Source organism: Channa argus, chromosome 1 (assembly GCF_033026475.1).
Source record: "Channa argus isolate prfri chromosome 1, Channa argus male v1.0, whole genome shotgun sequence".
Classification (NCBI taxonomy): Eukaryota; Metazoa; Chordata; class Actinopteri; order Anabantiformes; family Channidae; genus Channa; species Channa argus.
The window spans coordinates 47579563-47592150 of NC_090197.1; the positions used below are offsets into that span (position 1 = coordinate 47579563).

At 37.9% G+C, this 12588-nt stretch overlaps 2 protein-coding genes across 4 annotated transcripts; one reads left to right on the top strand and one right to left on the bottom strand.

Annotated features, from left to right (window-relative positions):
* Positions 1-215: 215 nt before the first annotated feature.
* On the bottom strand, positions 216-8624 carry cyp17a1 (cytochrome P450, family 17, subfamily A, polypeptide 1). Of its 3 annotated transcripts, none has more exons than XM_067528100.1 (9): positions 8503-8594; positions 6613-7063; positions 6384-6522; positions 4531-4766; positions 4072-4158; positions 3304-3522; positions 2526-2695; positions 2205-2308; positions 216-2052 (listed from the first exon to the last, which is right to left on the bottom strand). In XM_067528100.1, the coding sequence occupies exons 2-9, from the start codon at positions 6913-6915 to the stop codon at positions 1763-1765; spliced, it is 1548 nt and encodes a 515-aa protein (XP_067384201.1). In that variant the 5' UTR covers positions 6916-7063; positions 8503-8594; the 3' UTR covers positions 216-1762. The 3 variants fall into 3 exon arrangements, with proteins under 3 accessions (XP_067384201.1, XP_067384193.1, XP_067384211.1); XM_067528092.1 differs by lacking the exon at positions 8503-8594 and adding an exon at positions 7497-8309; XM_067528110.1 differs by lacking the exon at positions 6613-7063 and having other exon boundaries at positions 219-2052; positions 8503-8624.
* borcs7 (BLOC-1 related complex subunit 7) lies at positions 8385-11058 on the top strand. Its single transcript, XM_067528155.1, has 5 exons — positions 8385-8655; positions 9474-9536; positions 10188-10231; positions 10337-10357; positions 10473-11058. Exons 1-5 carry the CDS (start codon positions 8524-8526, stop codon positions 10522-10524), a joined length of 312 nt encoding a protein of 103 aa, XP_067384256.1. The 5' UTR covers positions 8385-8523; the 3' UTR covers positions 10525-11058.
* The last annotated feature ends 1530 nt before the right edge of the window (positions 11059-12588 follow it).

Below are 12588 nucleotides of genomic sequence, written 5' to 3' on the forward strand. Positions count from 1 at the left end.
GGTCTGATCTACAGTATAATGTTGTCATTCAGATTGTTCATACATGTAAACCTGCACACATGTATTCCTCCTCCACCCAATGCACAGCCACTTTTGGTTTTTTCTGAATTTGGACTGTATAAAGACAATTGTACTTGACTTAAATGTGCCTTTGTCAAAACAATTAAAAATCAAATACATCAATTTACTACATCTGTAAAACATTTATTAAAAAATGATATGATCAGACATCTACTTCCTGTTTTACATTTTATTAATGCATTTCATCATAGTTCCGTTCTGTGTTTGAATACTATTTTAAATAACTGATAAATTTCATATCCTGAATTTATCATATACCACTGCTGCACAAATTATTTCATTAGAACAATTGTTTGACATTTGGGAGTAATTAAGAGGATGTTCGTCCATTTCAAGCAAACACTATCTACAGCTGCTCTTATTCCATTTAGTACAGTGCTAGTTTTTTATTAGTGTTAGTAGGAAATACACAGAGTGCACACTTTTTAGAACAGCCATTACTAATTAATATCCACCGGTAACTTATAGTGATGAAGAGCTTTGGTTAAAGATTTGTTAAAAGTACATTGAACAAAATCTCGACAGCTCACTGATGATCCAATCAATTGTCCAGGAAGTTTCTGGTAACTTAACTTAAATTCCTTATAAGATTAACTTGGTTTGAGCATTTCTGAAACTGCTACAAATCACATGGTGAAAAATATTTGGCTTTACAAATCCAGCCACAGTGCAGCTGGCACTTTTATCACTTAATCTTGACATCCCGATAAAGGGATGTCAAGGGCACAAAGCGAATACATATCTTATAAAATCTTTTAAATATCCTTGCTTTTTATTGTGGAAGCTGGCTAATGTTAGTGTATATTTGCAACCCCTTCCAAATATATTGTAATGTCAAGGACAATTCATTTTGTTTTTGCTCTACACTGAAGCCATTTTGCTTGAAGAAAATACATAGGAACGTATGTATTTTGTAATGCAAATTTAATCTATCCCATTAGAATTGGAACCAGTAGGTTCTTTCTTTGTCAGGACATTTCACATCGTTCAATAAATTAAAACTTTATTAATAAAGCACCTTTCGTACAGATTAATTAAATTCAAAGTGCATTACAGATGAAATCAAGAAGTAAATTCAAGAAAGGTATAAGTTAAAAAGAGTCAAACAGTCCTAACAATATCAGTGATATTAATGGTTATGACCAGTGTTTGTTCCTCTAATTGTTTTCCCCTCTTTCTCTGTTAATCAGGGTTTTGGCTTTTCTCTTATAGACAACGCTCAGGTTTTCATGTTGATATCTGCTTTTTAACAACAAATACAGCCTTCACAGGTAAAACCCAAGGCTAAAACCATGAGTCATTTAACTATTTAGTATTTAAATGAGAAACAGCTGTCACACACGTTCCAATACTTTTGGACAGAAGAAAGTTTGGGTCATCAAACACAAAATGCATAATCTATATTTTTTTAATGTTTCTGTATTAAACTCAAACGTCTTCAGTGTTCAGCAGACACAAAGAACTGGTTTTGCTGTTCCAATACTTTTGGAGCAGACTGTATATGGAGCTGGGTTTTTCACAGATATTTACTGAGCAAGTGGATACTTGCTAAGTGACTCTTACCTGCAAAAATAAAAGTTTATACTTTGCTTCAAAGGCTTATGTAAAGCAAAGTGGACCTTAGCTTTTTAGGTTTTCAGAATGTTTGAGTTGAGACTGTCAAAGAAGTAGTAACATAATACTAACATATGTTCACTTCACTGCACTTGTTTCTCTCCTTGCCGGATCTGGGTGTGGCTTGCACCTTGTACTTGGCCGGCTGGAGGACCACTCCAAACTTGCCCTCCAGACTGGGCAGAGAGTGGCCTGGTGGGACAGAGAGGGTGAAGCGCTGTAGGATCCAGGACAGGAAGAGGAAGAGCTCCATCTTGGCCAAGGCCTCACCCAGACACACCCTGATTCCTGCACCGAACGGCAGGTAGCTGGGCGAGGGGATGATCAGACCTGTGCCTTCGCTGTTTAAAAACCGAACTGCAGGGGCAAAACACAGTGTTAGAACATACGGCAGCAATGTCAATAGTCTACACTTGGGTACCATCATTACTTGGGCTAGTTATTAGGTTTAGTAAAGAAAGTTCCCATAAAGATGACATAAAGAATCAGTGTACAGAGGTTCTTCTCACCAGGGTCAAAGACCTCAGGGTTTTTCCATTCCTTCTCGTCGTGGTGCAGAGACCAGAGGTTGATGATAACCCGAGTTCCCTTCCTCACTGTGAAGTCCCCGAGGCTATACAGGGACAGAGAGACCGAGGCTAACTCAGAGAGAACATGTGTAACATTTGCAAAAACATCTTGGAAATCATGAAGTTATGAGCAGAATCATCCAGAATCAGTCCAGTTTGACAGTCTAGTTTAACAACATAGCTGTTGTCATGGTTGACCTTCTGTCAGAGGTGGTCATCAGTGAATGGGCTTGGAGGAATTATATGGCAGACTGAATGTACCTGGTGTCACTGAGGGCCACATGGGGGATGAGCAGAGGGGCCACAGGCCGGATCCGTAACACCTCCCTGATGGTGGCCTCTAGGTAAGGCAGACTGCCTCTGTCACTGAGCTGGGGGGTCCGGTCTCCCCCCACCTTGCTATCCAGTTCTTCCTGGATACGTGTCTGCACCTAATCACACAAGCAAATACAGTCTGAAATATCTATATTCTGCTTTTTTAGAATAAATATGTGCTATAATCTTATTAATCAGACATGGCTCATGGATATTTCTGAGTAAATGTATTTGTATGAATTTGTGAACAAAAAAGATTTTATGTACTCATTTTAAAGCTACTTTGGACAGTGGACCAGTAATCAGATGAGACAGAAACACAGTGCTAGATAGCTATTTACAGATTCTTTACAAAATTATAATAAATGCAGATGTGGCCGCAGGGTGGTGGAGTGGTTAGTGCTGCCACCCCACAACTGGTGCCAACTGTAGCTTTTCTGTGTGGAGTTTGCATGTTCTCCCCCTGCATGCGTGGGTTTCCTCTGACAGTCCAAGGACGGTCACATCAAAGTCCCACAGTCCAAAGTCATGCATGTATGGTTAACTGGTGACTCTAAATTGCCCATAGGTGTGAGTGTTGATTCACCCCCCCCTTAAAGAATAATAGAGTCAAAGTAGCATCTAGTGGAACCGGGAAGAACTGCAGCCTAAGGCATTTTGGCTTCTTCAATTACTCAGTTCAAAAGGTTCAGCTCAGTGCACCGTGCTGTTGTTCCAGCCTCACCTGTGGATAATGGATGAGGTAAGTGACTGCCCATTTGAGCACAGTGGTGGTGGTTTCCACTCCGGCTCCAAAGATGTCTCCCACAGTCATGAGCAGGTGGTCTTCACTGAGGCCCACAGAGTCTGCACTGATCTCTGCTGTGTTGTTGTTTTCAGCGCTGCGTTTGGCTCTCAGCAGAGCGTCTAGCAGGTCTCTTTGCACATGGTCACTGTAATCTGCCTGGAAGGGGATACGTGTCAGTGTAGAGCACACATACACTTGTAGTATACCGTATAGTTTTAACATGTTGGATTACGATAGATCAAGTCTAAATGACTGTCACAGTGACATATGTTAGTATCTGTGAATCATAATAACTTCTAACAAACACACAGGACACTTAGTATGCTGAAACAGATTTGAATTTTAAAATGTTGTATTTTTAAAATAAGTATTTAAATTTTAATATCAAATAGTTATTTGACTTTTTTCTTCTTAAAAGTGATGGATACGATGCTACTTGACCACTGACACATTTGTATAGATAGACTACCTTACTGTTTTAAGTCTTTTTGCACATTGCCTCAATTATTTTAATGTGAATTGTGCAAAGAACCAATATTAGCAATTTCACATTGTGCACATCACACATACTTATTCCTTCCAACTTCCTTGGATATGATGCTTTGTGGCCCTTTGCCAACTGTACAGTATCTCTCCTAAACCTTACAATAGCTTCCTCTTCTTCATTAGTAACAGGACAGTATCGTTAGCAAGAAGAAAATTTACCTTGTGTTCGTCATATTTCTTCTGTAGAAGTCTGTCTCTGACTGAAACACACCACTTTAGTCGACGCAGGTCTGCATTGGGAAAAACCTATAAAAAAACAAAATAATATGAATGTGTAGAATCTCCATAAATTGGAGAGTATGGTTTTGAATTGAGAAATATTCTCATCTAGAACTCTGTATAACCTGGATGGATGTGTCAGCTTTAAATACAACAGAGTTACATTAAGACGTTTATTTGAATCTGTATGAGCAAGAGAGCACTTCACAAACATCCAGTAATTTATGAGGCTACTGATAAATAAATTGATGGTTAAACACACTTGTAAAGTACCTTGAATTGTTTTCCTGTATGGCTCCTGTAATTTTTCCATGTCTCTATACTGTATGTTCTACCTTATTTCCTACATCCAAACTGAGCTGTATATGGTTTTCTTGTGTGAGTGTCCACATTTACTACCTGTAACCAGGGGAATATGTCCACCATACTGTCCTTTGCCACAGTGTCCACAATGCCCTGGCTGTAATAGAGCATGGATTCAAACTCAGGGTCTCCTCTGTGATAGGAGGTGTTAAAGCACAGTGAACAGATGACATTGGTGACAGCCCGGGTCAACTCAGGAGACAGATCCAGGGCCAGTCCAGCAGCTGCTGCATCAGACAGGATGGAGCACAGAGACTGGACTTCTGTCCAGACTGAGCAGAACAAAGGGGACAGACCATCTTCAATTACTTTCTAAAATGCTTACTCTCTGTTAATCTTAACAAAACTACTTCTTCCTACACACACACACACACACACACACACACACATACACAGCAATTTGTTGCGACAAACATCCACTATCGTGCTGCAGAAAATACTCATTACAACACAGAATATCTATTCAACTGCTACTTAAATGAGTCAGTGTCAAATGCATTAACTCCTCTTGTTTGTTTTAATGAAAAGATTAATTTAAAATTTTTATGAAAATTATTTTTAGTTAATTTTAAAGGTCTCCAGTAAGCTAAAGCTGGAAAATATAGGCTGGATTTGTTAAAAAAGGGGAATTAATATAGAATATCCCCAAGCTTCAGATCTATCAGCTGGCTACATTCAAAACCTGAGATAACAGAACAGAAACATTAGCAACATTTCATATATATAGATATAGCATCCCATGAAGGCTCTATAGCAAACCTCCATGTTAAAATATGAAAAATGTAATTCCAGGAGACAATGAATCCCAACTTAGTTGCTCCCGGTGAGTGTAGAACCAGCTGCATCCAGCTCCCCCATTGCTGCGTGTTTGATTGTGAGTGTGAATCGGTGAATGAGAAGCAGTATAAAGCACCTTCCTGCACCTTATACCAATAAGTAGAAAAGTGCTATGTCCAGACCATTTACTTTGACCAGGATCAGGTTACATTTATAGCCATATAATAGAAGTCTTTCTTGGGGTGGGAGGTGGTTACAGAATAGTGTGTGTATATAGGAAAGGTGTTGACTGCATAATTAGTTGATAAGACATCTCTTCTTCAATATTCGGATAATATTCTTTTTATAAGTCCTGTTTCCATACTTGTAAGTGGATTATGCTGTATAAATTATGCTGTCTGCATACATCAATCAGCCATTACCAGTCTTAATAATGTCATGGAGGACCAGGAGCTGTCAAATAAACGTAGCACAATACAAAATGCAATATTGATCTCTGAAATTTGGTGGAGCAGAAGAAATTAGTGAAGGTAAATCAAAGTATGCAAGTAAAATAAATAGATCTAGTAAATATAAGTATCTCGAATTTTACCTATTCTAGGTAAATGTACATTGAAACGTGATTATATCTGCTTTCTGCAAGAAATTATAATGAATACCTTGGAGTTTAGGATTTTAACCTGAATGAGTTTTTTTTCCTATGTATTCACTGACGTTATTGTCTGTGAACCAAACTGTGATATTGCAGATCTTTCCGGAAGAATCTCATTATGCCTGCTTCAAACTCTCAAACAGTGACGTCTCAAAAGCTGGACAAGCAAAGTAACTGCACAGACGATACCACTGGAGGACACACAGGACAAACATGTGTGTATTTTAGGTGACAAATAGAACTTCTAATGTAAGCCTGTTTGTCAAAGCAGTGTCGAGTGAAAAGTGTCAGGACTGCAAACTAAAGTGTGTGTGCATTTATAGTCTTGACTTTATTCTGTAAATTGCCCTGAGATGACTTTGTTGTCAATTGGATCTATATAAATAAAGTTGAATTGAATTAAATTGAATTGAATAATGTTCATAAGATGTGAGAGGAATGTGGAATGAAATGTACTCACTGATCTTTTCGATGGAGGCAGAGCCCTCTCCGAACATGCACAGAGCGCCATGGACTATTTTCCTGTGGAACCTCCACGTTGCGCTGTAATCTCCAAATGCAATGTCCTTCCCATCTCTGGTCAGAATGTCTGTTGTCACCTGCATCACAGAGGACAGAAGTGAAAGGGGAAGAAGATGATTACGGCTGCTGTTAAAAGGAAAAATACAATAAAGAAGAGCTCTACCCACAGTTCTGGGTCTTCCTGCAAATATCTTTCCCTTCTTCAGCAGAACCTCCTTGGCATGCGCATGCTGGTTGACAATGACAACTCTGTGGGAGCCCATCATTAGAGAGTATGTCTGCCCATATTTCTCCTGCAGTTCTTTGAAATGAACATGAGGAGCGTGTGGATTTCGCAAACTCAGCAAACTGCCAAACACAGGTAATGTTGGGAGGTGGGGGGGCTCCCGTAGGCCAAGCCGGGACCTCTTGAGCTGCCACAAAGTCAGAGCCACAATCAAAAAGACACACACACACAGAAACCAAGCCATGTGCAAAGCGGAGGACCCTGAGGAAAGGGTCTGGTTCAGCTCAGGCCGAGCATCACAGGGAGCTGTGCAGGAAGGCCCTGAGCTGCTGCAGGGCAACGCTTTTATGCAGCTCCTTCAATGCCGCAGCCTTGAATTGGAATATGTAAGCCTGTGCCAATTTAAACAAGATAAGATGACGCTTGATTTTTTGAATCCTTGCAGAAAACCATGAACAAGAATATCCACATGACACTGTTAAAATGTACTGAGCAGTGATGGAAAATCATTAAGTGCGAATTAATTTATAATGCAAATTCAACTTGTAGAAGACTTTTTGTTATATTGTTGTGTCTATACTTTTACTCAAGTAAAGCATGTTAAATACCAGCATATGCTGTAAAAACTGCAACTATGTGATTCAATAAAACCAAGAAAGTTCTGTTAACTTCTCATCTTTAGTTGGAGGATATAGAAGAACAAAATTCTGTTGTAAATATTAAATGTAATAAACCTTTATTCTAATTGTAAAAAATTGTGAAATTGTTCATTAAGTTTAGAACATTCTTGTTCCAAGAGTAAAGCAATGTAAATATTCCAAATACCTGGATTCTAGGGTGCGAGACATCAGTGGATTTACACATCTTCGTCTAGATTTCAAGGTTTGCTTGATCTGAGTTAAGGCGACACTTATTATCCAGATGATTATAAAAATTATCCACTTTTTAATGGTATGATGAAACATGGTTGTGTACATGATTCACACAAAATAGTGAGAGCAAATGAGTCAGTGTAAAGCCACAGTAGAGTATAGTCCTACAATCTGCAGTCTTCACGAAGTACCAGGAGTACTTGAAGTATTTGCAGTATTCTACTTATTCTTTTTACAGTGTATGAGAAGCATTGAACCACAGCGATGGACTATTTCAAGTAGATCTAATAATTTTTTTATCCTCCTATTCGGCACCCCTCCAGCTGGTAGCATCCTAATTCATTAAATAAGCCACGTTAAAAGGATAATGCGGTAGTTGAAGAAAGTAACGCGGTACAATTATTCAAGACACTACTTTATGTTGCATTAATTTACTCCATTACTGAGGCAAATGTTGTACTTTTTAGTCATTTATCTGACAGCTTTATTATTACATGTTACATATACACATTATTATAACATAATTTAATATAATAACTGATGTATTACTATAGATTAACCACCTGTCCAAGTGGCAAAGATCAGCTCTGTTTTTTAGAGCTGCACGTTATTGTATCTTTATAATCCATTTACCTTCTGCATATGGATACTATGTGCATCTTTTTATTTTGCTGCTAAACACTTCATACTTATACTTAGGGCACAAGTGGAAACCATTTATTTTATCAACAGAATCAGGTTCATTACTGGTGGTACTATACACATTCTATGGTATTTGTACGTCCTACATCAAATTAAAGATTATACTTCTATTTCTACTGGGGCACGTTATAGGTATTTGCGCTTTTACTTGAGTATTGAATTTGTGGAATTGACTGTTACTGTGTTTAGAATGAGCGTGAAAACCCTTTTCTCAGTCTACAAAAGCGTTGCTGTGAGTTTTGGTTGCAGCCGCCCACCGTCACTAGTCAAAACAGAAGATGGCGTCCGCTGAGTCCCAGCCGCGGTTTGGCCAGTCCGTCAAAGGTTTATTATCCGATAAAGTGGGCTCCTGTAGCGTGGATACGATCGCACTGACCCGCCAAGTGCTAAAAGGATCCCGCAGCCAGGAGGTAAAACTTTAAAAGTGATTTTACCTGAACATTACAGCTGCTGCTAATAGCTTCATATAGGCACTAACCAATGTTGGAAGAGGAACCGGAAAAACTGCAACAACAGGCTTTTATTTCAAAATAAAAAGCATTTTTAGTACAGTCAATCAGTGGCAGTGTAGTGATTTTATTTTGAAAACTGAAATTTTAGTTGTATTGTCGTCAACTTGATAACGTTGGTGCAGGCTAACAGGGTTTAGCTACATTTAGCATAAAAGACATCTTTAATTCCTTGATACAACCTTTTTATTTATTAATTATTTATTGATATTTATTTTATAGTAGTTTATATTTTGCTCTGGTTTGCTGATAATTCAACTACATTCATGCACTTCCCCATAAAATTTGGGATATTTAGAGTTGACATTAAACTTAAATTAAATAAGTAAGTAAATAAGTTTTGCTGGCATTTGACTTCTCTGTAATATATTTTGGTTTTATTTTCGATCACATGTAATAAGATAAACTACACCAGTTTTTAGGTAGCTTAACTACAGTAGATTTCTCTAGTAGTAGTAGTTCAGCTTCTTCAGTTAAAGTAACGGGTAGCTTGCAAAGAACCCAGTGTTGTAAATAAAGTGATATTTTCTTCACAGAGATGCAGCAGTAACAAAAGGATATAAACATCATACATAAACAAGTCATTTAACAAGTGAAAAATGCACAAATTTCTCCTCTATGTTGAGAGGAAATTCAATTTTTTATTTTTATTTTTACTTATATGAAGCTTTGTGAATAAGGAACTTTAAACACTGTATTGTTACTTATGTTTCTTTCAGCTTCTTGGTCAAGCAGCAAGAAATATGGTGATTCAGGAGGACGCCATCCTGCACTCTGAGGATGTAGGTATCATCATATTACGGCTGTGTTTAATCTGGTTATAAGACATGTATAACATTACAGGGGTTAGGATTTCATATGTTGCCATACTGTAAGCACAGTGATATATTGAGATTTTTAAATAAATTATAAGTAATTGTCATAGTATAAAGAACACAACAGCATTTCCATAAAAACTAATTAAAAAGGCATTTTATTGAATCAGAGCAGCTGAAAATCAGACCATCTATCTAACCATCAGGAGTTTAGACAGCCATTGTCTGTAAAGTGGTAATCAATTTAATAAATAATGCAATTTTGCAAAATATTAGCAATTTAATACAGTGCTTTTGAGAATCAAAACATTGTGATGCAAGTGTATCAATATTGTTTTCATACCCCTACAACATACAGTATAGGTTCACTGCATTGTTGTGTAACATACTATGAGAGGACAGGATGCTGGAAACACTGTTTAGTATTGAGAAGCACAACAGTAACACAATCTAAAAAATCTGAAATCTCAACAACACCTGAACGTTTTCACAATGTTTCCACATAATTTTCTGCTCACTGAGTGCTTGGTAAAACTCAGTGAGGTCATAAGAGCATTAAGAGAATATTATTTGCTTGTTTGCATAAGAATTTCAGCATGACTATTATCTGTCTTCCAGAGTCTGAGAAAAATGTCCATTATCACCACTCATTTACAGTACCAGTGAGTAATGTTCAGCTGTTTTGGAGTACAAATATATCAAACATGTTCACTTCAAACTGATCATTGTGATCTGTCTTTGTGTGTCTGTGTGTTTCACTCCATAAGGCAGGAGGCCATCCAGAAGAAGTGAGTCTAAACACCACACTGTTTATGCTTTAGTGGAAAAAGCTGACGTGACTGTCCCAACAGTACGCCATAACACAATCCCATGACGTGTCTCTTGTGTTTTTCCATCCTCCAGTGTGGAGCACTCTAAAAATCTACAGGATCAACTGAGGCACCTACTCAAGTGATCCTGGCACATCTCAATCTCTGGAGGATCCTCTAATGCTCAGAATTGTCAGCAGAATGAGGCTGGTAGACTTCAGTTGACATTTTGGAATGAAGTCTTGGTTCTGTATAAAAAAACAAAAACTGTTGATTTGTTTTTCTCTGTGAGATCAGTTGTACCAGAATAATTTATTCAGAACCGTCATCCTGGCTCCTCACTGCCACTGTTGTAATTCAAGTCAGAGAACACATAAGTACACAAGATATTTGTGGTTACATAGTCATTTTTACATTTTTTCTTTTTAGATTTTGTGAAAAAAAAAATTTGAAAAAGAAATTACAACACTCTAGAATATGTTAAGCCTGTTTGCTCATGTCAGCCTTCTGGATCTCTCCAGTTCAGTGTGCTTCTCCTTTGGGACTGTGCCACTGTGAACTAACCTGCAAATCTAGTTAATTTTTTAAGATTCATGAGGAAAGATTGTTTTAACTTTTACAACTTCAATTTTGTGAGAAATTAAATTTGAAGTCAGCTCTAATGGCAAGAAACAGATGTGTAGGCCACAACCCTAAAGTGAAATGAAGTACACACAACAACTGAACCCACATTTAAAAGCATCCATTTATTATTGTATTAGAATTGAATTAGAAGCAGATCTTTTCATTGGCTGCATGATCTGAGCAGACTCATGTTGAAGAGCAATGGGACAAACTTATCTGTAGCGTGAAGGCTGAACAGCTGCTTGACCCTGACGGTGTCCCTGAGCCTGTCCTGCTGAGTCTGGTTGCATAATGCTGCACACATGTCCCACACCACTGTATCCAGAGTTGGCTGCGGATGAGGTGCCTCCAGAGCTGGACACAAGTGATTTCATGCCTCCCATTATCTCCTTAGTGCTTCACCAAAGCTGACGTATTACTCACTCATTGTGTCAGTGCTAGAATGTGTGATGGTTCAGCTAAAGCAGGTTGTCAACTAATCATGAAGGTGGAGGTCCACATGTTGCTTCTTATGGTCAGCCAGTGTTGTGAGGGGATGAATGAGAGGCAACTTGTGAGTTTGTTGTCTTTTAAAGTAGAGGGGTACTGAATAAATACATGTTTATAACACTCTATAGTAAAAACTACCTCTTAAAACAATGGATAAACTAACTAATAAAGATGACTTTTAAACCTCCACACAGCTAAACCTCTCTCCTGTATTCCTGACATGTCTTCAGGTCATGTTTAGCCCCTTTTTTAAACCTAGAGTTTAATCTTCCTCTTCTATGACAGCATGTCATCTTATCAGATTCCTGAGGTCTGTGCGGATACAGGTCCAGGGCCATTGGCTTAACAAGGAACAACCTCAGTATTCTATTCCTCTCACAATGAAGAGTAAACATTTGTGTTCAGAGGTCAGGCTGGTGGTTAGTTTTTAAGATATTCTTCTTGTTAATACAGAGAGTAGATTTTGAAACAGCTGTTTTCTAAGTCTATACATTTGAAGATCACCCACTGAGTTGCCTTTTAGCCTAAATTCACAAATAAAACTAACTTACAGTCAGGTCTATAATAGAAATCCATCTATATCTTGAAGGTCCAATTACTGGTGAATCAATATCCTGGCCAAAATCCAAAATCTAAGAAAACATCTTATATGTATATTTATATGTATGTAGAACTCTATTCTACGATCAGAAGTAGAAGTCAGAGGATCGATACATTTTTGCTAATTAAAACCGTGAAATCCAACGAACTCTCTTTAGACCTTAAAGTAGTTTAACAAGAAACCACATCTATACTGACGTTTGTCAAAGTCTGAAGACTCTGAGGGCTTGTGGAAAATAATTCTGTGGCCTGATGACCAAAATATGAACTCTTTAGGCTGAAGTCAAAAACTGCCAAAGACTAGATACTATCATTTGGTGATTGTCAAAAAAACTGAATATACCGGAAAAAATACCATCGTGACATCTATGGCGAAGTCTTGGGAAAGACTGAGCAGTGAGCACAACTGAACACATGTTAGAGAGGTTTTACAAGTGTGTGACATAAGGCAACAGATAGTGGAGGACAAAATCCAGTCGGTATAGAAATTTAGTAAT

Bases quoted from the DNA above. Each gene is read 5' to 3' on its own strand.
- cyp17a1 (XM_067528100.1), bottom strand. From the start codon at position 6,915: ATGGCTTGGTTTCTGTGTGTGTGTGTCTTTTTGATTGTGGCTCTGACT. The intron at 6,523-6,612 runs GTGGGTAGAGCT...TCTGTGATGCAG, and splicing joins TTGCAGGAAGACCCAGAACT to GTGACAACAGACATTCTGAC. The intron at 2,309-2,525 runs GTACATTCAGTC...GTCCCTGTATAG, and splicing joins GTGGCCCTCAGTGACACCAG to CCTCGGGGACTTCACAGTGA.
- borcs7 (XM_067528155.1), top strand. From the start codon at position 8,524: ATGGCGTCCGCTGAGTCCCAGCCGCGGTTTGGCCAGTCCGTCAAAGGT. The intron at 9,537-10,187 runs GTAGGTATCATC...TCTGTCTTCCAG, and splicing joins CCATCCTGCACTCTGAGGAT to AGTCTGAGAAAAATGTCCAT. The intron at 10,358-10,472 runs GTGAGTCTAAAC...TCCATCCTCCAG, and splicing joins CAGGAGGCCATCCAGAAGAA to TGTGGAGCACTCTAAAAATC.